At 48.2% G+C, this 23,595-nt stretch overlaps 10 protein-coding genes across 10 annotated transcripts; 5 read left to right on the top strand and 5 right to left on the bottom strand.

Moving 5' to 3' along the window:
• Positions 1-458: 458 nt before the first annotated feature.
• Positions 459-2,197, top strand: N7466_004165 (NTF2 and RRM domain protein; the record flags this gene model as incomplete). Its single annotated transcript, XM_057163562.1, has 3 exons — positions 459-785; positions 882-1,835; positions 1,904-2,197. The coding sequence occupies 3 exons, from the start codon at positions 459-461 to the stop codon at positions 2,195-2,197; spliced, it is 1,575 nt and encodes a 524-aa protein (XP_057022243.1).
• A 1,426-nt stretch (positions 2,198-3,623) lies between these two features.
• hsp90 (chaperone Hsp90) lies at positions 3,624-5,849 on the top strand (the record flags this gene model as incomplete). Its single annotated transcript, XM_057163563.1, has 2 exons — positions 3,624-3,881; positions 3,999-5,849. The coding sequence occupies 2 exons, from the start codon at positions 3,624-3,626 to the stop codon at positions 5,847-5,849; spliced, it is 2,109 nt and encodes a 702-aa protein (XP_057022244.1).
• Positions 5,850-6,337: 488 nt separating this feature from the next.
• N7466_004167 (putative quinol monooxygenase) lies at positions 6,338-6,799 on the top strand (the record flags this gene model as incomplete). Its single annotated transcript, XM_057163564.1, has 2 exons — positions 6,338-6,359; positions 6,525-6,799. 2 exons carry the CDS (start codon positions 6,338-6,340, stop codon positions 6,797-6,799), a joined length of 297 nt encoding a protein of 98 aa, XP_057022245.1.
• A 511-nt stretch (positions 6,800-7,310) lies between these two features.
• N7466_004168 (uncharacterized protein) lies at positions 7,311-9,608 on the bottom strand (the record flags this gene model as incomplete). Its single annotated transcript, XM_057163565.1, has 3 exons — positions 7,311-8,344; positions 8,398-8,850; positions 8,927-9,608. 3 exons carry the CDS (start codon positions 9,606-9,608, stop codon positions 7,311-7,313), a joined length of 2,169 nt encoding a protein of 722 aa, XP_057022246.1.
• Positions 9,609-9,946: 338 nt separating this feature from the next.
• N7466_004169 (uncharacterized protein) lies at positions 9,947-10,969 on the bottom strand (the record flags this gene model as incomplete). Its single annotated transcript, XM_057163566.1, has 2 exons — positions 9,947-10,469; positions 10,539-10,969. The coding sequence occupies 2 exons, from the start codon at positions 10,967-10,969 to the stop codon at positions 9,947-9,949; spliced, it is 954 nt and encodes a 317-aa protein (XP_057022247.1).
• Positions 10,970-12,173: 1,204 nt separating this feature from the next.
• N7466_004170 (putative AMP-binding enzyme) lies at positions 12,174-14,496 on the bottom strand (the record flags this gene model as incomplete). Its single annotated transcript, XM_057163567.1, has 4 exons — positions 12,174-12,279; positions 12,348-13,938; positions 14,003-14,258; positions 14,326-14,496. 4 exons carry the CDS (start codon positions 14,494-14,496, stop codon positions 12,174-12,176), a joined length of 2,124 nt encoding a protein of 707 aa, XP_057022248.1.
• An 835-nt stretch (positions 14,497-15,331) lies between these two features.
• N7466_004171 (putative arginine transporter) lies at positions 15,332-17,116 on the bottom strand (the record flags this gene model as incomplete). The annotated part of the gene is made up of 2 exons (XM_057163568.1): positions 15,332-16,836; positions 16,918-17,116. 2 exons carry the CDS (start codon positions 17,114-17,116, stop codon positions 15,332-15,334), a joined length of 1,704 nt encoding a protein of 567 aa, XP_057022249.1.
• Positions 17,117-18,820: 1,704 nt separating this feature from the next.
• N7466_004172 (alpha/beta hydrolase) lies at positions 18,821-19,630 on the top strand (the record flags this gene model as incomplete). Its single annotated transcript, XM_057163569.1, has 1 exon — positions 18,821-19,630. One exon carries the CDS (start codon positions 18,821-18,823, stop codon positions 19,628-19,630), a length of 810 nt encoding a protein of 269 aa, XP_057022250.1.
• Positions 19,631-20,136: 506 nt separating this feature from the next.
• On the bottom strand, positions 20,137-20,754 carry N7466_004173 (MARVEL domain-containing protein; the record flags this gene model as incomplete). Its single annotated transcript, XM_057163570.1, has 3 exons — positions 20,137-20,242; positions 20,336-20,618; positions 20,676-20,754. The coding sequence occupies 3 exons, from the start codon at positions 20,752-20,754 to the stop codon at positions 20,137-20,139; spliced, it is 468 nt and encodes a 155-aa protein (XP_057022251.1).
• A 939-nt stretch (positions 20,755-21,693) lies between these two features.
• N7466_004174 (O-acetylhomoserine aminocarboxypropyltransferase/cysteine synthase family protein) lies at positions 21,694-23,265 on the top strand (the record flags this gene model as incomplete). Its single annotated transcript, XM_057163571.1, has 4 exons — positions 21,694-21,740; positions 21,862-22,360; positions 22,433-23,001; positions 23,064-23,265. The coding sequence occupies 4 exons, from the start codon at positions 21,694-21,696 to the stop codon at positions 23,263-23,265; spliced, it is 1,317 nt and encodes a 438-aa protein (XP_057022252.1).
• Positions 23,266-23,595: the final 330 nt, after the last annotated feature.

Here is a 23,595-nt window from a genome sequence, read left to right on the forward strand (position 1 = left end):
CTCCCTACCCATTACCTCTCGGCCATCTCTCCCGCGTGCTCCCTCACAGTCGCAGAATCTTTCCCGTGAATTCCCATCGCACCTATACTTCCCCGAACGACTCTCCGCATCTCAATCGAGAAAACACCATCCTCCGCTTCTCCGGTTCCTTTCTTATCTTAACTTCACTTTCTTACTTCAATTGATTGCATTGGTTTATCGTCTTTTTCGCATTTGTGAGTCACCAGTCACTTCCATGAGCCGAGGCCAAACTATTGTGGGAGATTACAGAATTGACCATGTTCTAGGGAAGCGAGCGGCGAAAAAAAAAAGGTTTCTATACATCTCATACAGCTTGATTCGTTGTAGAGGTCCATCCAACGTCTTTCATTGGGTGCTTTTGATATTCTCGTCAACCCACACGCCACTTTCTATAAATTTCAATCCCGTCAACCCATCCAAACTTCCCCTCCAGCATCATGGCCGACATGAACCAGGTCTCTATCAACGGCAACTACCCGGCTCAGCATGCCTACCCAGAGAGCTTCAACCCTGCCCATGCTACCATGAACACCGCCGCCAACTTCCAGCCTGGCCAGTCCTCTACTCCCACGACCGTCACTCCCACTCCCACTGAACAGCAGAAGAATGAGATCACCAAGGATGAGGTGGGCTGGTTCTTTGTTGAGCAGTACTACACCACTATGAGCCGTAACCCCGATAAGTTGCCTCTATTCTACTCTCGCCGGTCCCAGTTGGTCTTTGGTACCGAGGCCGAGTCGGTCCCCGTTGCCATTGGCACCAAGGTAAGCTTCAATAAGCTTGATATAATTCCATCATCAGCAAATGCGGTGGGGGAAAGACCGCATTCTTATATTGACCATTGTTTTTTTTTTCAATAGGCCATCAATGATAAGATCAAGGAGCTTGACTTCCAGGACTGCAAGGTGCGCGTCCTGAACGTCGACTCTCAGGCCTCCTTCGACAATATTCTGGTTGCGGTCATTGGTGAAATCTCCAACAAGTCCGAGCCGTCCCGCAAGTTTGCGCAGACCTTTGTGCTTGCCCAGCAGCCCAGTGGCTACTACGTTCTCAACGATATTTTCCGGTACCTGTCAGACGAGGAAGAGTTGGTGGAAGAGGCTGTTGAGCCGGTCATTGAGGCCACCGAGGTCCCCGAGCCTGTTGCTACCCCCGAGGCTCAGGTGACTGATGAGGTCGCTGCCTCCAAGGTTGATGAGAAGCTTGAGAACGAGACCAATGGTGTGGTTGAGCAGGCCGAGGAGACCGTTCCCCAGACCAATGGCACCCCCGTCGAGGAGGTCAAGGAGGTCAAGGAGGTCGAGGAAGTCGAGGAGACTCCCATCCCTGCCGTTGAGACTGAGGTTGTGAACGATGAGAAGCCCGCTACTCCAGAGCCCACTCCTGTCGCCGTGCAGAAGGAGGCCCCCGCTGAGAAGGAGTCTGCTCCTACTCCTGCCATCCCCAAGAGCTGGGCTAGCATTGCCTCTTCCACTAAGCTGGGTGCTGCTCCTGTTGTCCCTGCTATCCCCGCTGCTACTCCCAAGGCTGCTGCTCCGGCTGCCAGCGCTGCCCAGCCCGCCGCTACCCCGACCGCCGCCGCTGCCCCCGCTGCCGTTCCTGCCGCCGAGACCCGCTCCCAGGATGCTCCTTCCGCCGATGCCGCTGGCTGGCAGACTGCCGGTGCTGAGCACAAGAAGACTCAGTCCCGTGCTGAAGAGCAGGTCGTCTTGGGTTACATGAAGAACGTTACCGAAAAGGTCGACTTTGCTTTGCTCAAGCAGACTTTGTCCCGCTTCGGCAAGCTGAAGTTCTTCGATATCAACCGTCCCAAGGTTCGTAGATGTCTACTTTATATCCGTCCGAAATATAGCGTGAAACCTTGACTAACTCGTCTTTTTAGAACTGCGCTTTTGTTGAGTTTGCTGAGCCTTCTGGCTATGCTGCTGCTGTGGCTGCCAACCCTCACTCGGTTAGCGGTGAACAGATCCTCATTGAGGAGCGTCGTCCCCGTGGCAACGCGTTTGGCGGCAACGGCTTCGCTGGTCGTGGTGGTGCTCGTGGCCGTGGTGACCGTACTGGCAGCCAGGGTGGTCGTGGTGGTTTCCAGCGTGAGGGCCGTGGTGGCTTTGCTCCCCGTGGTCGTGGAGGCAATGTGGCTGCCAACAAGGGCCGCAGCCAAACCCAGGCTGCTTAAGCCTAAGTCTCTTCTACTTTATACATCCTCTTTTTTTTTGGATGGTTTTTTTTCAGGATCTGTATTACTCCGATTTTGATTCTTCTCCCCCCCCCCTCTCACATTTTTTTGACTGTTGGGTGTCCCCTCTTTTCCTAATGACATGTGTTATGTGACGTCCCCTTCCCCTCCCCTTTCTTTCCTGTCACAGTGCATATTAGCGGTTGGGTCCGGGTTGGCTGGAAAAGTTGTGTATCTCTTTCCTTCCCTCTCTCTGGGCATTGTTTTTTGTGATTTTGGTTTCCGATCCTATCTTATCCTCTTTTCTACCTTTTTGTCTACTGGATTTCTCAATTGTCTTTTTTTTTCTTTTTCCCCTGGTTTGGTCTGGGTTGGGCTGTCGTGGCTATTCTGACTTGACGATTCTTTTGCCCCAATATTTCCTCTAGTTTTGTGCTCCACAAGACTTATTCTCGCATATTTTTTTTTTATCTCGCATAGCAAGCTCCCGGGTTTTGACGTGTTACACCATATGGACCCCCCTTCTCCTTCTTTTATCTGTTTTAGTTTATTTGTATCTTTTTGCTCTATGAGAAGAGAGGAATCATGGCTTGAGAGGTGTAAATGAAGAATAGGAAAAAAAGGAGGCTTTGCAAGATATGGAGTATGCAATATAGGAATCTATGAATTGTGTAGACTGTGATCTACAGTACTAATTCATATTGCTATGACTCTCTACTAGTACTAGTAGGGTATAGATGAATGTTCAGTTGAAACGTTGTAAGAAGGTTCTAGATATTGGTGCCTTAAGGCATCCATCTCCAAAGCTCTCCCCAAGTTGAAAAAAAACGCCATAGATTCCCATAGATTCTCATAGAAACACTTGGATTCTAAAGGGGAATTTATCGGGGAAAGCATAGAAAAAGAAAAAGAAAAAAAGAAAAGCAACTGAATTACCTGTTCATAGTAAAATCACATATAAACAAAGAGAAAGCCAAGAAGAATCTAGAACTAAGAGTTGCCTGACCGACCGGGAAGCAGGTGGAAGTTCCTGGATCGTCGTGGAACACCAGAGATTTCCTACTCAAAAAGCTCCCCAATTCCACTTTCTCTCCTTTCCATCATCGGATCTGCTTGGTTTGTGGCAGTTCTTTCACTTTTATAATTGGTACGTCTAATATTCATTCTGTTGTCCCTTCACCGTCTTATGCCCCGCTTGTTATCTCTCCAAAAAAAAAAAAGAACGAGTCAGAGAGCAAAGAAAGAAAAATTCAATTCTCAAAACACTGGCACCCCCGTACCTTGGGATCCCAGATTTCTCCACCTTTCCGCCACCCCAAACAATTCTTATATCTTTGACTCTTCGTCTTCTTCTCTTTTCCATCTCTCACTCTCTTTCCATTCTAACTCTCTCCCCCATCAGATATCCCCCCCCCACACCGCCATCATGCCTGAGACATTCGAGTTCCAGGCTGAGATCTCTCAGCTGCTCTCGCTGATCATTAACACCGTCTACTCTAACAAGGAGATTTTCCTGCGTGAGCTGATCTCCAACGCTTCCGATGCTCTTGACAAGATCCGTTATGAGTCCCTCTCGGATCCTTCCAAGCTCGACTCGTGCAAGGATCTCCGCATCGACATCATCCCCGACTTGGTGAACAAGACCCTCACCATCCGTGATACCGGTATTGGTATGACCAAGGCTGTAAGTACTTATCTCAAGGGGAGGGGGATTTGAAAAACTTGAATTCAATTCTCTCTCTCTCTCTCTCTCTCTACCCCCCAACATGCAAATTTTCCACAGTATGCTCATTCTATATAGGATCTCATCAACAACCTTGGTACGATCGCCCGCTCTGGCACCAAGCAGTTCATGGAGGCCCTGTCCGCCGGTGCCGACATCTCCATGATTGGCCAGTTCGGTGTTGGTTTCTACTCCGCCTACCTGGTCGCTGACCGCGTTACCTTCGTCTCCAAGCACAACGATGACGAGCAGTACGTCTGGGAGTCCGCCGCTGGTGGTACTTTCACCCTGACCCAGGACACCGAGGGTGAGCCCCTTGGCCGTGGTTCCAAGATCGTCCTCCACTTGAAGGATGAGCAGCTCGACTACCTTAACGAGAGCCGCATCAAGGAGGTTGTCCGCAAGCACTCCGAGTTCATCTCCTACCCCATCTACCTCCACGTCCTGAAGGAGACTGAGACCGAGGTCCCTGATGAGGAGGCTGAGGAGTCCAAGGAGACTGAGGAGGGTGACGAGAAGAAGCCCAAGGTCGAGGAGGTCGATGACGAGGAGGAGAAGAAGGAGAAGAAGACCAAGACCGTCAAGGAGTCCAAGATCGAGGAGGAGGAGCTTAACAAGACCAAGCCCATCTGGACTCGCAACCCCACCGACATCACCACTGAGGAGTACGCCTCCTTCTACAAGTCCCTCTCCAACGACTGGGAGGACCACCTCGGTGTCAAGCACTTCTCCGTTGAGGGTCAGCTTGAGTTCCGCGCCATCCTGTTCGTTCCCAAGCGCGCTCCCTTCGACCTGTTCGAGACCAAGAAGACCAAGAACAACATCAAGCTGTACGTTCGCCGTGTCTTCATCACTGATGATGCCACCGATCTCATTCCTGAGTGGATGGGCTTCGTCAAGGGTGTTGTCGACTCTGAGGATCTCCCCCTCAACCTGTCTCGTGAGACCCTCCAGCAGAACAAGATCATGAAGGTCATCAAGAAGAACATCGTCAAGAAGGCTCTTGAGCTCTTCACCGAGATCTCCGAGGACCGTGAGCAGTTCGACAAGTTCTACGCTGCCTTCAGCAAGAACATCAAGCTCGGTGTCCACGAGGATGCCCAGAACCGTGGCACTCTCGCCAAGTTGCTCCGTTACCAGTCCACCAAGACCGGTGATGAGATCACCTCCCTCGCCGACTACGTTACCCGTATGCCCGAGCACCAGAAGAACATGTACTACATCACCGGCGAGTCCATCAAGGCCGTCGCTCAGTCTCCCTTCCTGGACACCCTTAAGCAGAAGAACTTCGAGGTTCTCTTCCTGGTTGACCCCATTGACGAGTACGCCTTCACTCAGCTGAAGGAGTTCGACGGCAAGAAGCTGGTTGACATCACCAAGGACTTCGAGCTTGAGGAGACCGATGAGGAGAAGGCCGAGCGTGAGAAGGAGGAGAAGGAGTTCGAGGAGCTTGCCAAGGCCCTCAAGAACATCCTCGGCGAGAAGGTCGAGAAGGTTGTTGTCTCCCACAAGCTGATGGGTGCTCCTTGTGCCATCCGTACCGGCCAGTTCGGTTGGTCCGCCAACATGGAGCGTATCATGAAGGCCCAGGCCCTCCGTGACACCTCCATGTCCTCTTACATGTCCTCCAAGAAGACCTTCGAGATCTCCCCCAAGTCCACCATCATCAAGGAGCTCAAGAACAAGGTTGAGGCTAACGGTGAGAACGACCGCACCGTCAAGTCCATCACCCAGTTGCTCTTCGAGACCTCCCTGTTGGTCTCTGGATTCACCATTGAGGAGCCCGCCAGCTTCGCCGAGCGTATCCACAAGCTCGTTTCTCTCGGCTTGAACATCGATGAGGATGTTGAGACCGCTGACGAGACCGCCACTGAGGCCGCTGCCCCTGCCGAGGCCGCTGTTGAGAGCGCCATGGAGGAGGTTGACTAGATTATGTCTTCCACTTCAAACAAATTTATTATTGCTTAAATCAAAGTTCTTATGGGAAATGGGAAACGGGATAACGACCCTTGATGTTTATTTTTAAAGCTTTTTTCTTTTACAATGAAGCTCAATTATTCTACCTTTTTTTTACATTTATATCATCTCTCCACTAAAGTTCATAGTATGTACACGTCTAGTATATTTGTGTATGTATAGTAGCACATTTTCTATTTGCTATAGAATATGCACATAGTACGTCACCTTAAAATCCACTTATGTCTCTCTATCACTCCTTAACCCATGGTATCGTAACTCTTTCCTAACCGGAATCACTTCGGGGCCTTTCTCGGTGATTTTGGACTCCACTAAACCCACTCGAACCCGGTTTGCCGATGCAATTTCGGGGCCATGCAGCGATATAAAGGTAAAAATATGCCCCGCTCGAGGGGTAAATTCCACTTGCATTTGAACACATACCTACACACACCCTCATCATGGTCTACACAATCGTTGTCCGTACGTATACACACATTACACACATACACAAACATCCTCATCCATGATGTCCCCTTTCTTGAAGAAGAAATCATTTGAAAGTGGCAATTGATTAGCTTTTACCCCTCGATTCTTCTGTCTTCCTGTCAATCGTCCAATCACTAACCACATCACTTATCTATCTAGACATGCGCGCAAAGGCAGACGAGGAGTCCATCTCCAAGCTGCACGCTAAGCTCCTCGAGGCCTCGGCCGTCTACTCCAAGGACAAGGAGACCCTCTCCTGGTTCGTCATGCAGTCTGTGCATGATAAGCAGGATTTCACCATTGTCGAGCGCTACGAGCAGGAATCGTCGCAGCAGTACCATCTCAATAACCCATACTGGAAGACATTCGATCCTTATGTTATTCCTCTTTTGGAGAAGGATATGGATTTGAGACGCTTTGAGGAGTTGGTTTAGGGGTTTTTTCTAAAGAATGTTGGGCGCTGTATACATAGTATGTATATGTGCGGGTTGCAGGGTACAGGACTTGGTGTTCACTGTTCTATAACATCTTAGGATTCTTGGATCGGGAATTCAATGTGTGTATGAGATACCTTGTGAATACAGATCTTTTTTTTCGGTTTAATTGGGTTGTTATTAGGCCTAGCTAATACTTTCTAGCTCTGCCGTGTCATGCTAGTGCATGGGGAAGAACTTGGAATAAGATAGAAGAGCAAATAAAAAATGAGACGTGACGCAAGGGGAAGGGAAGGATATGGCGTTTTGAAACACCAAAACGCCAGATGAAGATGGGGAATAAATAGTGTGATCACTGGGGAAACGAAAACGCCAGCCTGCTAGCAAAAGATTTTCCTCAATCCTGATATGCATAGATAGAATCCTTACTCCGTGTTGCTCGTTCATATCACCTATGTCCATTCATCACTCATGATTTGGTCATGATAAAGGAAAATCATCGGGTATGAAGTCATCGCTCTAGACTTCCAAACCAGTACTCCACTTGTAATTCAGATAAAGTGCGTGATGGAAGTCCCCATGCACGAGCAAGCCAGAAAGCCAACCCGCCAACAACCCCAACACCGCCCACGACTTGCATAATCGCCCAGCCGTGTCGTCCGAGGTCGTCAATCCAGCCCACAACACCCAACGGATCTTGCGTACTCAGGCTAGCAACACGATATGTCGTACCTCTGTGGACGTTTATGGCGTGTAAAGCATTCGATCCTTTTTCATGGGTGGGGATTTGAAGTCCGCAGAAGCCAGGGGTTTTGGAGATGGGCACGAGCGAACCATCTACGACACACTCGCTTAGTTTCTCAGTGAGCCATATCGCACGGTCACCACGGGCCAGTGATGCGTATCGGTCACGTTCGTTTTGCAGGCTTCGCTGTAGATCGGTTGCCCAGTGTGCTAGTCGAACCTGGGCCATGCTTTCTTCGTTTCTCGTGTAGTCTGCAATACGCGCCATTGCGTAACTTGGTGTCGACTCGCCGAGTGAGATTGATGTCTCCATGGATGAACCTGGAACAGCCCGCCACCCTGCAGTATTCCCAGAAAGCGCGTTATGGAGTGGTGCGGTCGTCGGTGGGACAGGGGGGAAATCACCGCGTCGCTGCAATAGCTTTTTGGCGGCCGAATGCCTCATCCAGGCGAGGTTATCTCGGTCAAACAGCTTTTGCACCAAGATTTCAAGTTCAGATGCACTGAGAGGTTGGACATAATCAGGACTCATGAGGGTACTGGCATCCATAATTTCCATGTCGGTGGTCTTCTCAGATGACACCGTGTATGGAGGCTGAGGCTCAGATGCAAAACCTCCGTCGGATGGCAAGTCACCAAACATAAAGGGTTTTATCCCAGCATCCTGTGCCTGTTCATGGAATTTAATTTTTAGAGATGTTATCTCTTCGGGTGACAGAGCATCTGCTTTAGCCAAAACCGGTATAACATTGCTCAGCTCGCAGAGCTTGCGAATACACTGCACGTCAGCCGTCAGGGTATCTGTTAAGCTTATTAGTGCCGTGTCGTTAGGAAGCAGGTGACCGGATACATACCATTTGATATGAGATATAGAATAGCGTCCACTTGGGCGCCACCATTCCCTGCAAGCAAATTCTGGAAATCGATCCCAGAGCCGGCAAGGGCCGTTGTTGCACGTTGGAGTTGCTGTCGCATGTATTGTACAACGGCATCAGTTTGACCAGCACGGCTCAGTGAGGTAGCAGGTGTGTCAACAAAGCAGAGATTCCGTTCCAGCACAATATCCCCAATACTCTTCCGACGCCGCAGCACACGCGAATCTTCGAGATCTGACCACCAGGGGGGATAAGGCTTGGTACTAGCGTAGATCTCGGTGATAGCGGCCCCGCGAGTGGGGACCGAACTAGAGTGGGGGCGCGAGGACCGGCGTCTCTCCAACGAAGAATCTACCGAAGGAAGGGAATCAACGTGTACGATATCTTCACAGGTTTGGACAATGGATTTGATCAGAGATGTTTTGCCGGTTCCTGATGCATCATTAGTCTAGGACAGTTACAAACCATGACGACCTTGAAACTGGATGCAAACTTCTTCGCAGCTTACCTGGTGCACCAGCTAGGAGGATCTTGAATCGGCCCATGACCTTTCCCCTATCTGTGAACGGTCGGCGACTGGGCATCTTTATACTTGGCATGATAAGTTGCGAGGCCCCATGGGGTCCCAGGCGTGGGGATAGCCTCGGCCTATCCTCCTCGTCCGACTCAATCATCTGGCTACTGATTTCATCTGTGATCGAAATATCGTCGAGGGGTCGGAGGGATTGGTTGGAGATCGACTTGGGACTACTGGGCAGTGAAGAGGGCTCATCGGGGTGAAGCGGAGTTAAAGGGCGAGACGTTGGGTCAGTGAGAGATGGTCGCATAGACGATTCCCGGGTTGTAGATCCAAAGGGCTTCAAGGTTGAGCGCCGTCGGGCATTCTTTGACTCTTCCATATCCCCAAACTCATGCAAGGCCCTGTTTGGGGCCTGATCTTCCGGGTGGTCGCATGAGCTTGCAGCTAACTCCGACCGGGATAGTGTTTCACCTAGGCTTTGTACTCCGTACATGCTCTCCTTGAGGAGCCCGGGGCCCTCTGGAAGGAAGTCCGGCTCTGAACCGGAGGCATGCGGACTATGGGATAAGAAAAAGGTTGTGGGGGCGGTGCTGTGGGGATCAAGGGACGGGGAAGGAGGGTCGAAGGAGGATTTACGAGAGAATGGTGGCAGGTCCGGAACAGGTCGCATCTTGGAAACATAGGTGAATGTATATATATTTTTTCCGATCAAACTTGGAAACTTGAAGAGAAAGTACTTGAAGTGCTGAGATTCGAGATAAAGCGAGATAAAGCGCGGGGGGAAATCATGTCATGTTGCGTATGTAAGCATGTGCATCACGCGGTGCAGGCGGGGATGATAACAACTTAATAAGCAGGCTATCAACTCCAATATTTGTTCATAGGTCTTAGAATAACTCTCTTAACAGCATGATTTTACAGAGAAATCCTTATCATAGGGTCTTCTTAAAGAAATACAGAAGAAGGTTAGCAACGGGGTAGATGACATGGTTGCGGACATGGAACGAGTTATTCAAAGAGAAATTCGGAGATTCTTTGCAGGCCTTGGAGATCTCCTTCAGCGGTATTTGCTAATTCCTTATCCACCCAGCCCTTGGTGTAGCCTCCACCAAAATCAATAAGATACGCATCGAATTGCGTATCTATTAGAACATTATCAGGTTTGGCATCTCCCCAAACAGCACCACACACATGGAGCCCCTCTATAGACTGGGTGATCTGGCTTAGCCATTTCTGCCCCATCGAGACATGTTGGGGGTCTTTTCCCATACAAAGCAAGGTTTTATTATCCTTAGACTCAATATATGAGAGAAGTAGACCAACAATTCGGCCTGAAGAAGGAATGCGAACAATTCCAAGTAGCCGGCTTGTGTTGATAGGCTTTGAAAGTAAGGCCGATTGTATTTTCGTGTATGCGCTGATTTCTCTGCATATGCTGTTCACATCCCCGGCGCCCACTGATTTTAAGAAAGCGACTTGAATATGTTGTCCCTGGATGTATACTTTTCGGGGAATAGCTGGTAAGGTATTGCTATTATCTGATATTGAAATTTCAATTTGATCAGGGCAATAAATTGGGAATGTAGAATGATCCACTTACTCTGGGAGAAGAGCGCTAAGAAACCGCTTATCTCCAGCCTTATCTAGGAAGATAGGTGCCAACTTGTCTTGATAGACATCTAGTGAATAATGGAAAACTTCTGGAAATAGATAATCATAGAGAGTGTATTTCTCATGAATATCTAAAGGTAGAATCTCGCGAAAAATTGGGAGAAAATATTCCAATGCCCATTCAGCCAACTCTTCAAGAGGATCCTCTGAGCCAAAATCTTCATCTGATTCAGGCAGATAATCAGGTTCTAGATGATCATGATATCGTAAGTAATCTGCTAGAAGTGTCGGTGACTTCTCAAAGTTGGCGGCTTTCAATTCGATTTGGAAATGTTTGTTGGAAACAAAAACATTTAGTTGGGAGTCCTTGTCATGTACACTGGACCGAAATGGCCCCAAGGTGTAGCAAAGTTTATCCATGGTTGGAAAACAATTGAGAATGTGTGTTGATAGAAATGAAATCAAGACGGGGAGATTATCCGCCTGCGACGCGTCTTTAGTCTCGGCCTGGGGTGAACCAGAATTACCAGCATTAGCGATAAGGCACATGACTGAACATTGTTTTACCCTTACAATACATGAATTCGAACAATTCTCTATCAACAGGCAAGATGGCCGAGTTGGTCCAAGGCGTGCGGTTCAGGTTCACCTGATCCAGATTTCCGCATCTCGTTTTCGGGGCGTGGGTTCAAATCCCACTCTTGTCATTTCCTTTTTTGTCGATACTCTCGATACTCTTTTATACCTCTTTTTCTTCTTTTTTTTTTTTCTCTCAAAACTTAAGTGATAACTACTTACTAGTAGGTTCTAATCTATTTAGTCAAATACTACTGATCAAACCCCCTAGGTGTCGTCATTCTTTATTTTGTTGGTAATCTACAAATCTTTCGCCGGGTATTTTTTCCATTCGGGTATTGTGGTATACATAACTGTTATACGTCCTACGTTGTCGTTTTCTTTTTGTGACTATAATTCCAAACCCTACCGTGTATGTCATATACGGCAAGATGGCCGAGTTGGTCTAAGGCGTCAGGTTAAGGTCCACCTTGACAACATTTCCTGATCTACGTTTGTAGGCGTGGGTTCAAATCCCACTCTTGTCACATATTTTTGTTTTTGAAATATCAGTCTTGAATCTGCACAGGAATTTCATGCTTTTTGTATGTTTGTTTTTTGTTGTTTGTGTGGGATTAAACTTAGATTAAAGTTGGGAGTAAACGAACTATTCATATACTAGTATATCTGGATGACGAAAATGATCATCCAGATGTCAACATGGTAAATACACATGTAGTACAATCTATATATACTCAAGTGCGTGCTGCCTATATACCTATACATATGTACAATCAGGTAGCTGTGATTGATACCTACTACACATGCATAGTAACTTCAATGTTTCCAAGGAAGTACCTACTGGCATCTAGATATTTGAAACTTCAGAAGCAAATCATATAGATAAAAGTTCATTCAAGCCTATAATATACTACAATGCACCCGGCATAAGGTCAATGCTGGTTCTATGTACAATCTCTGACCCAGGATTCCACTAGGCCGGTCCCTTTCATTGACCATGATGACATCCCAAAAAGGATAAGAAATGCAATACTTATGTAAAGACTGACTACAGCTTGGCCCGAGGAGCAGACTGCTCCTCCAATGCCTGAGCATAGAGCTGGTCCAAGAGTCCGCGGTACACCTTGGTGGTAGGAGGGCGCTTCAGTTTGAGTCTATAAATCACGGTTAGCAAGACATGGCCCCGCCGTAAGAATTAACACAGCGAACGAGGAATACTTACGTAGGAGTCAATAGGTTGTTCTCCACGGTGAAGGGTTCTAGCTTCAGAGAAACGTTGCGAACGCGCTCGTAGCCAGCCAGCTTGTGCTTCTTGGCCACGCGTTCGAGATCCCGGATCACGGCTCGGCGGATCTTGTCATCTTCCAGCGCAGTCTTGATCGCATCCAGATCTGTGCCGTCAATTGTTCGGCCAAGAACCTTGCTAGCGAACGGAGCGAACAAGTCAGGCGCAACACCGAAGATACCAACAAGGAAGGTCTGCACGCTGTCGCCATGAATGTAGCCCTGGGCGAGATAGCCGAGCTCCGAAAGGACAACACCCTCCAATCGCTCAGGAGAAATGTATTCACCCTGGGCTAGCTTGAGTACGTTCTTGCGACGGTCAATGATGATGAATCGGCCCATCGCATCCACTGTGCACACGTCACCGGTGCGGAACCAGCCATCCTCGGTCACGGCCTTGGCAGTTTCTTCGGGGTTCTTAAAATATTCGCGGAACATGCTGTTGCCACGCAGAAGTAGCTCCCCACGGGGGAAGGGCTTGTCCTCCACTGAATACTCCATGTCCGGTAGAGAGAGGAGGCATGCTTCCATACAAAGAGCCAATTGGCCACAGTTACCCGAGGTCACATCCTCATCCGACTGTGCATTACTGCAGGCGTAAGACTCTGTCAACCCGTATCCTTGAATGATAGGGGTGCCGGTAGTGATACGCAGGAAGTCGTGCAACGTCGGATCCAAAGGTGCCGAGCCCGATACCATGTACCTCGCGCGCTCCATTCCAAGAGCTGCAGCAACCTTCTTGGCCCAGATCCGGTCATACAGCGCGTGTCGGAATGTAGCCTTGGATGCATCCGGATTCTTGAGGTTCGCGGTCTTGACGGCAACAATGTGCCGAGAGAGAGCACCCTTGAAGCCTGGTGCCTCAACTGTGGCGGCTCGAATGGCAGAACCGAAGCGGTTATAGAGACGAGGAACGGACATGAATCCAGTGGGTTTCAGCAGCTTCAGATCGTCGACCAGCTCCGCAATGTTACCATGGAAGTAGCCAATGCGCGCACCACCAAAGAAAGCGGTGTGCTCCGCTAGACGAGCATAGATGTGAGCTAGCGGAAGGTAAGAGCACATGGTGTCACCTCGAGCGGGGGCAACGGTGATGAGACCAGACGAAGTGGCAGCTACGGCACTTCCGTGGGTCAGAACAACACCCTTGGGTGGTCCAGTGGTGCCGGAAGTATAGTTAATGGTGACAGTGTCTGATGGGGCAGGAAGGTTGTATCCACGCTTTGAAGCTTCACCTATAGCCTCAACCTGGTCAATTGTGTAGATGGCAAGATCTTGGTCAGCAGCCATCGACTCCAGCAGAGCGCGCTTAGACAGACTATCCTGCTCGCCAGCCTCAAGAGGATCCAGACAGACAATCATCTTAAGGTTAGGCAGGACCGACTTAAGCTTAAGGAGAGTGGGAATGTGGGGAAGCGAGGTGACGACACAGTTCAGCTCCGCGTGGTTAATGATATATTCTGTAGCATCCGGGGCCAAGACATCATAGATAGAGACAGAATAGAGGTTCTGGGACATGCAAGCAAGATCTGTGAGGATTTGTTAGTCTTGTGCAATAATTTTTCTTTGAAATTGCCCAGCGTCATAACTTACCGGTGATCTGCCATTCTGGTCGGTTCTGGCACCAAAGACCAATACCATATTGGCCGGGGCGATGGCAGTCGTGCTTGATGTGCAGTTCCACTAGACCAGCACCGAATGCCGCGCGTCGCTTCTGTACGGTCTCGTATGTGAGCCACTGATATTGATCGAAGGTCTTGGTTGTGGGATTGAACGGGCGCCAGCCGAGGCAGTGACTCTTGGGTTGGCGGTTGGCCGTGACTTCAAACATATCATGAGCGGTCACGATCTATAAGGCAGATATGAATGTTAGAGATCTGAGTTATTTATCTCCCTTGCCATTACCAGTCCCATACCTGAGGATCCAGGGTCTTCAACAACTCCTTCTGCGAATTCCATGCGCGGTATACAGCACTGCGGCCAGGCTGCTCGGTTCCAGGAATGGGTAGAGAGTAGGGTGTGCCATTGGGAGGCTGCTGTTTGAGCTCTGCAGCCTTGGCGATGTGAGCGGGTTGGGAGAAGAACATGGCTGTTTATGTGGTAGGGTTGCACTTGACAGTCAGAATATACTCGGAAGATGCGGTAACCTCGGGGAAGCACCTACCTCGGTCTAGAATGGACTTGGAAGGTGACGGACGGTATGAGGGTTAAGAGGGAAGGAAAACAACCAGAGAAAATGAAAAAGAACGGAGCAAGTAGTCTTCCAAATCACAAAGTCCACCTTTTACTGAAGAGTATAGACCGAGTGTGGGGAGAGAAAAGAAGGGGGAGCGGAGATGAGAAAATGTAATCCGGAGAAGGCGGCCACAGTTGGTAATTTCTCCATCTCGTGTTAAATCCAAAGTGGATCCGGGAAGAATGACCTCGGCATGCGGGTACAGCCTGCATAATAGGCCGCCCCATATATTCACAAGTACACATGCATATCTTTTTTTACAGCGCTAGTGGATTGCCACCTGTTTAAACCTTATGCATGCAGATGTCATCCACATGCCGTTTCACATGGGTGGAATTGACCTGTCGGATGTTTTTAGTACCACGAGATGGGTGGTAAGCAGAAAGGAGGATAGACATTGATTTTAAAATATACACGATATCCATATAGATATGTAAAAAGATGAACGATAATAATAATTCACATGTGCATTCAATATGTAAGCAATGCTTCTTCAATAACTATTTAACGGAGATATACTACATATCAACAACTATGTATAGGTAACAACCAGATGTACTATGTACCGAACGCCGCACCCAATGCCAACAAGCTCAAAACAAAACCAACTGTATATATATAACAAAAGAAAGGAAAGAAAGGGAGAACAAACAACCCCCTTCCCATCCATTCAATCTCCTCATTAATTATCCACTGATCCAGAGCCCCACCTTACCATACCAAGTGGTCGGCTCGCTCGTTTCCCAAGTCTCGTTATCACAGCTGTTTCGGCCCGTGTCCAAATCAGCCTCAATCGGCTTGACAAACGAGGTGCGGTAGATGATCTTGTGGCCTAGGTATAGCACCACAAATAGGATCAAGCTGAGATAATCGATAAAGAACTCCTTGACTTGGAAGTTTGGAATGAAGGCGGTGAAGCCCTGGGTGAGGATGATCAGAACGTTGAAGAACAATCCATACCACGAATACCATGGCTGCCACATAGCCTTGTACGGCAGGACATCACGGGAGGTGTTGCGCGCCTTGAGCGCTCGCATGAAGGCAAGATGACAAATGTTCAGGGATGCCCAGGTGATGAAGCCAGCCACACCAGCGATCTGAAGCAACCAGTCAAACACGGTCGAGCCCGCATCAGACACGTTCAGGAAACCCAGGAGTCCAAAGAGACCGGTGAATCCAACTGCATAATATGGAACACCGTTCTTAGTGGTCTTCTTAAAGAAGCGTGGGGCGAAACCCTCCTGTGCCAAACCAACCACGATACGGCTACCGCTATAGACATTCGAATTGGCCGCTGAGAGCACCACTGTGAGCAGAACAGCGTTGATAATACTGGGGAGCGCCTTGATTCCAGCAAGTTTGGCCGCAATCACGAATGGCGAGGCGTTAGCGTTACTGGCAGAGGCTCCACTACCTTCACTAGCCAGAAGACCAGAGTTATCAGAAGGCACAACGATTCCAATAAAGAAGATGGTCAGGACGAAAAAGAAGACAATCCGATAGAAAGTCTTACGGATCGCTGAGGGAACGGTCTTGCGAGGGTTTTCGGTCTCACCAGCGGCAATACCGACCAGCTCAGTACCCTGGTAGGAAAATCCGGCCTGGATCATAACGGACCAGAAGCCGATAAACTTCGCCAAGGGTTCATTACCACCAATATCCGCCACCTCGTAAGCGACAAAGGGACCAGGGTGAACCCAGTACCGGAAACCAAGGTATCCCTGAGTTCCAACACCAGCATCCACACAAATAGCGAAGATCATGAAACCAACAACGGTCAGAACCTTGATACTGGAGAACCAGAACTCAAGTTCACCATAGAAGCTAACGGGTAGCATGTTGAAAGCAAGGATCAGGACCCAGAAGATGGCAATAAAGATGGCGATAGGAATGTTGCTATCCCAGAATTGAATGATCAGGCCGGTGGCCGTGAGTTCGAGAGCGAAGGTCGAGGCCCAAGAGAACCAATAGATCCAGCCCATGGCAAAACCCAGACTAGGATCGACAAATCGGGTGGCATACGCGGTAAAGGCGCCGGGAATGGGAAGGTATGTAGCGATTTCTCCTAGGGAGGTCATGACTGAGTAGACGATGGTTCCGACGAAAATATATGCGATGAGGGCGCCCACAGGGCCACCATTTGCGATGGCAGTACCGCTACCAATGAAGAGACCGGTTCCAATTGTTCCACCTGAAAAAAAAAGGAAAGAAAACAAAAGGTGAGCATGACCAGATGTGGAAATGACAGTATCAGATGAAGATATTTACTCACCAATGGCGATCATCTGCAAGTGTCTGCTCTTCAGCTTTCGTTTCAAATCGGGCATGGGGTTGGAGTCCCGATTGGCGCCATGCTTCTCATAGTCGTGGTCATACTCGGTCTCGGGGACCTGTGACGATGTGATGGGAGTTTCGGTCTCCATCTTTCCCTTCTCAGACCACGGCGCACTCCAGACCTTGCCAGAGGCCATCTCTGACGTTTGTCGATAGGGAGGGGAGCACGGTCGAGAGTTTTTGGGGATTTCGGGAAAGGAAGAGGAAGAAGGATCTGAACTGGGTCAAAGAGGTCGCGCAGCGGGTCTCCACTTTGGAACCACGACCTGCAGGAGCGGATGACTCCGAGGGCAAGGCCGGTGTGGAGAAAAAACGCGACGCTGTCAAACCCTACTTCCTAGATCGGCAGAGGGGAGGAATATATTAGGTAAAAAGATAGAATGACGATGCAACGTGAGAGAGATCAAAAGAGAAAGATAGATCTCTACAGATGGACGATCAATTGAGATTGAACCGTTTTTTTTTTCTTTATAGAAAAGATAAGTTTTTTTTTTTTTTCTCTCCCAAGGCAGAGTTTTCCGGATGCGCGAAGTTTTTTATGTTTCCCGAGATTCAATGTGGGCCGTTGGGAACCATTGGGAATTAGAGAATTTTTTTTTTTCTAGGTGGCGAGTGAGTTTCAGACCGGGATTTTCCTGCAAGTTAATCATAATCAATTGAACCAGTGGAATAATGAATCTGGTATTGAAGATGAATTATTGATCAAGTGTATGACTACATTATGCTTATCAGCTCAAGGTTTTAGGTTTGGGACTTGATGCGACTCTAAAACAAGTTCAGTTACCATACTGTTTTGGGATATTCCAAGAGATGCAGGATTTCCTAACATTTGTACAATCTATAATCTATATACTAATTAGAGCATTCATTTACAATTGGAAATCATGAATATAGATATGAATAACAGAGATGTACTTCTTTTTGAATGCTTGAATGCTTGAAACAGGTTCAAATGTCGCCTTTTATGGATGTAAGTTTAAGCGCTTCACCGCCCGCTAGCATCACTAGATTGTATACTATATGTAGTAAGTTGCGTATATGTATCTGCACCGATGGTATTACTATTTAAAAACCAAGTCACTAGGAAAAGAAAATACAAAGTTTCTTCATTGAAATGGCCACAGGACCATATATTTGTTTGTATATAGCCCCATACAGTTAACAAGCACGTGTACTAGTGTACTAGTGTACTAGTATACTAAATAGAAATAGAACTTGGCAGAAAATCCGTTTCCGTTCATTCAATGTTGTTTCCAAGGTTGGATCAAATTTCCATTGTGGATCTTCAGATAAGCCCAAAGTCCAGTAAGGAACGAGGAATTACTACGAACTTGAATATTAATAACATAATATGACATACCATTACTACCAAATTACTTCCCCAGACTGGGTCCAGAGAGTATAGTATGTAAGTACTCTCTTTCTCGAATCTTTACTACTAACTTCCAAGTACCATCATCCACCTTGGGAATGCTTACCGAAATACCACGAGTTGCTACAGACAGCATCCATGATGGGAAGACCGAAAGTCTTGTGTGATCAACCGAGTATCAATCGATGGGCTTGTTGTCTCCATCTTCCGATTAACGAGGGCTTACCCCGCCGCACGATTTTTGGCCAGTGCAGTCATTCTCGTGACAGGACCAATCTAAAAATTTCAGCATAGGGACGCGCCATCCTATTTAGTGCTGCGCCGATGGGTTGGGGGCCAAGTTTCCCTCATTTAAATCGATCAAGGCGGAGACTCTTTTTCTCCCTTTTCTTTTTGGCTCCACGGCGGTGGACTGAAAGATATCTTCACGTACAATAAGTAAATCCGTTCAATTATTCCAGCCCCCAAGATGGCCTCCAAACCTACCCTGATCTTCTGCCCCGGGGCCTGGTACCCAACCACGGCCTTTGAGCCCCTGGTCGCCCACTTCCCTGACCACAGCACGTATACCGTCGCCTTCCCCTCGATCCAACAGGCTACCAGCGTCCAAGACCTACAGCCCGACATTGACGCGCTCCGCACCCTAGTTGAGCAGGAAGCCAACGCAGGAAAGGACGTCGTCGTCATCTCGCACAGCTGGTCTGGCCTACCCGTAAACAGCGCCCTGGATGGTCTCAGCAAGACCGAGCGACAAGCCGCCGGCGAGACCGGTGGGGTAGCCAAATTAATCTTCATCTCGGCCTTTATCCCCGAAATTGGTGAGAGCTTGATCGGGGCCTTTGGTGGGGTTCCTCCCGACTGGTATGACCGCGATGTAAGTCAATTATATAATTATCTTTCTCTTCCAATCTCTTCTCTTCTCGGATCCCCATCTCACCCTCGACTGCAGGAGGCCAATGGTACTGTAAGCGCCGTCGACCCATATAGTCTCTTCTTCCACGACGTCCCCGACGGCGAACAATGGGCCCAGACCCTTCGTCCGCACGCTTGGGCGACTAAGAATTCGCCCGCCACTAGCGCGGCCTATACCCGCATCCCTAGCGTATATCTTCAGTGCGAGAACGACCGTGCCATCCCACTCTTCGTTCAGCAGTTGATGGTGGAAAAGGCCCGCGGGAAGGGCGCCCAGATGACAACGGAGATCATCGCCACGGGTCATTCGCCGTGGCTTGTGGATCCCACGCCCGTGGCTGATTTTGTGCAGCGAAGCCTAGCGTAAGATCCGATCTTGGTGTTGGCATCGATATGGTCGATATAGTGAAGAACATATCTTGTATATGAATCAACCGTACGCATCTCCCACATAATATGAGACGAGATGACTATACACAGTACTGTTGATGATGGGGCGACTTTGTAGAAATTTGGTTGGTCAAAGTACCAAAATGAGTGAAATGTCGGAAAATGCTTGCGCCCGTAGCTTTCTTAAAGATGCCTTAAAAAATTGATACTCCGAGTCTATTCTTATCATGGTATAGTACATCTTGGCATTGGGGCTGGAGAAAGAATCGAAGAGCGTACTCAGTACTCAGTAGTAGGGACTGACTTCATCGAGACGTACTCATACGTATCCGCGCCGAACATAATAACATCAAAACATCAATAACAATCCAAGCTCAGGTCCACAGAGTCCCAAAAATAACTCCTTGGTATCAGTACAAAATAAACCAAAGCAAACAACGCTTCATTATTAGTGCCCGCAAAAACTTCAGTTCCATTAGGAATCTAGACTCCCAGGTGGGCATTATGCGTCTTTTGGGCAGTCTCCCCGCTGCTACGGTGGTTCATGAGATCGACCACGGCAAAATAAGTGGTTATGACGAAAAGCGCCCTATAATTCGAACCCGATCTTTAGCTGGAGATCATGCGTAGTGGTGCTGGGGAAAGGTGCAAGGGGTTGATTAAGTAAAATACTAGTACTGACCATTCAAAGGAACCAAATACCGTCACTGCCTGAAGCGCGCGACAGGTACTCCAGGTACAGCCGGCCGCGGGGGGTAGTTCAGCACCCATGGCGATGAATGCGGCGAACCAAAAGATCATTGTGATCACCTCCACGGCTGGGATGACATAACGGTGGGCGAGATGTGGTGCGTAGATGGGCGCGGCAGCCAGGTAAGGAGCGGCCAAAAAGGTTGTCCAACAGGCCAGGAACAGGTTGAAATCCACGGTACTGGAGTAAGACCAGCCGTTGAAGGTGCTCACCACTTGAGAGAAAGAAAGGGTTAGCTACTATAATGTGGGGATTTCGAAGGCCGACCAACCATATGCAGTCAAGGCTAAAACGATTAGGCCAAAAAGTATTTGGGCGAACCGAACTGCAAAGATCCAAGGTAAAGCCATGATTTGGGTTTTGGAGTAAATAATTTGATACTCAGAAAAAAAAATGCTGTGGAGAATGAGAATGTGTCAGTTTTAAGGAACAAATGCAGTGGGGATTTCAATGTTAAATAAGAAAGTGCAATATCAAGTTCATCTAACCGGGTCAGCCACCGGCGTCGCGCAAGCGTCATCGGTGACAGGCTAAGTCAGGTGGCTTGCAGCCCAATAAGGCTGATTAACTAGTAGTATGTAATGACCCTGGAATGGAGTGGAATGTAGAAAATATTCAAAGAAAATAAATTAAAAATAGAAATAAAAATAAAAGTACAAATATAATAATATGAGAATATGAGAATGAAAAGATGAAGCCTGGATTCTGTTCATTGTAAACATTGCTTCTGCCTACTACTGTATACATGAAGAACATGCAACACAGCCTTGACATCTAAATTTACCAAAGACGCTGCCTAGAGGGTGTAACATGCCATACCAAAGATACCGTCATTCAATCCTTATTTCTTTTCAAGTACATACTACTAGTAGTATTTGCTGCATACTATACTATACTTTATTTACTATACGAACTATACAAGTTAACCATTTCATCTTTTCTACATGTCTATCTCTATATAGATCCAATCATACATATTGTCTTTTTCTTTTCTTTCTTCAGTTCTTATATATGTTATCATTTTTCATCAAATTTTCAGATCATAATTGAATAAGCCTTGTTACTTTGGATAGATCACATAATGTCGCAATCCCGGCACATAAGCTCATGAACTCGACCGAGAGATTTCAGGAACGATCATCTTTCCTAAAATCACGCAATCAATTTATTTCCCCGCCATTTGACCCCTCTTGATTGTCCTTAAATTTGTATTCTATCTCGTTGTCCTGATATACTGACCGGAAAAGGATTTCATTACTGGTTATAACAATTCTTCCACAGTTTTCACCATGTCTGAGCAGAATTTCCACTTTGAGACTCTTCAGCTTCATGCTGGGTGAGTGATCCCCTGTGATCTAGTTTCTGGTATCACCGTGTCGCGCTTTTCTGAACTATCTACTTTCTTTATTTTTTCTCTCTCTCTCCCTCGGATCAAATGCTCACAAAGAGATCAATAGTCATGAGCCTGATGCAGCGACCAACTCCCGTGCCGTACCCATCTATGCGACCACTTCCTACACCTTCAATGATTCTGCCCACGGAGCAAGGCTTTTTGGTCTCAAGGAATTCGGAAATATCTACAGCCGAATCATGAACCCTACTGTAGATGTTTTTGAAAAGCGTATTGCTGCCTTGGAGGGTGGAATTGCTGCCGTCGCAGCTTCATCAGGCCAAGCGGCCCAATTCATGGCCATTTCTGCCCTCGCCCATGCCGGTGACAACATCGTCGCCACCAGCAATCTATACGGAGGTACCTACAACCAATTCAAAGTACTTTTCCCGCGTCTGGGCATAACCACCAAGTTTGTCAAGGGCGATGACCCGGCCGATATCGCCGCTGCCATTGATGATCGTACCAAGGCTGTCTTTCTGGAAACCATCGGTAACCCTCGGTACAATGTGCCCGATTTTGAGGCCATTGCCAAAGTAGCCCATGACCGGGGTATCCCTTTAGTGGTAGGTGGAAAGCGACAGACCACCCCGCGTGGAATATGTAGCAATTCGGGAAGCCAAACTCACCGTATATAGGTTGACAACACGTTCGGAGCTGGCGGTTACTTCGTTCGTCCAATCGACCACGGCGCCGATATCGTTGTGCACAGTGCCACCAAATGGATCGGTGGCCACGGGACTACCATCGGAGGTATCGTCGTGGACAGTGGCAAGTTCGATTGGGGTAAGAACAGTGCTCGCTTCCCACAATTCGTGGAGCCCTCGGAAAGCTATCATGGCTTGAAGTTCTGGGAGACCTTTGGCCCCGCCGCCTACGCTATCCGCGTTCGAGTGGAGATCTTGCGTGATCTGGGCTCGGCTTTGAATCCATTTGCAGCACAGCAACTGATCTTGGGGATTGAGACTTTGAGTCTGCGCTCAGAGAGACATGCCACAAATGCCCTTGCTCTAGCTAAATGGCTGCAGCAGAATGAGCATGTGAGCTGGGTCTCATATCCGGGCTTGGAGGATCATCCTTCTCATGCTTTGGCAAAGAAGTACCTCCCACGTGGCTTTGGTGGTGTTCTGTCAGTGGGAATCAAAGGTGGTGCAGCTGCTGGTAGCCAGGTGGTTGATGGCTTCAAGCTGATTTCAAACCTTGCTAAGTAGCGCTCCCCCCCCCACCTCCGGGTTGCTGCCTCGGTATTCACTTGCTGACCTCTTCCAGTGTCGGGGACTCCAAGACCCTAGCTATTCACCCTTGGTCTACCACTCACGAGCAGCTGACGGAGCAGGAACGCCGTGACTCGGGTGTGACGGAAGATGGAATCCGAATTTCCGTCGGCACGGAACACATTGACGATATCATTGCCGATTTCGAACAGTCCTTCCGCGCATCCAAGGCTGCGCTGCCGAGTCGCACGGCTTGAAGGGGTTCGAACTCTGGGTGCCAAAGGTGAGAAGCAGGAATTTCATATATACATAGTAAGGGAATATGTTTACGAAGAGCAGAGAACGGGCTACAATGGTGGCTGATATGGATTCCAAACCTTGATCTGGGCATTTTCTTACGAGATAGTGATTGGTTTATGATAATACCACTGGATTTTACTGTCAATTACTAGTAGTTACTTGAAAGGTCCAATAATGTATAAGTAAAGTATGAATTCATAAAATCGATCCTTGCCTACAATGGGCATTGATTCATGACAACGTCATAAAAGGTCGCAAGAGAAGTATGCACATGTTACAGGGGGGGG

The sequence above is a fragment of the Penicillium verhagenii genome, assembly GCF_028828195.1.
Source record: "Penicillium verhagenii strain IBT 33310 chromosome Unknown utg000005l_segment0_segment0, whole genome shotgun sequence".
Taxonomy (NCBI): domain Eukaryota; kingdom Fungi; phylum Ascomycota; class Eurotiomycetes; order Eurotiales; family Aspergillaceae; genus Penicillium; species Penicillium verhagenii.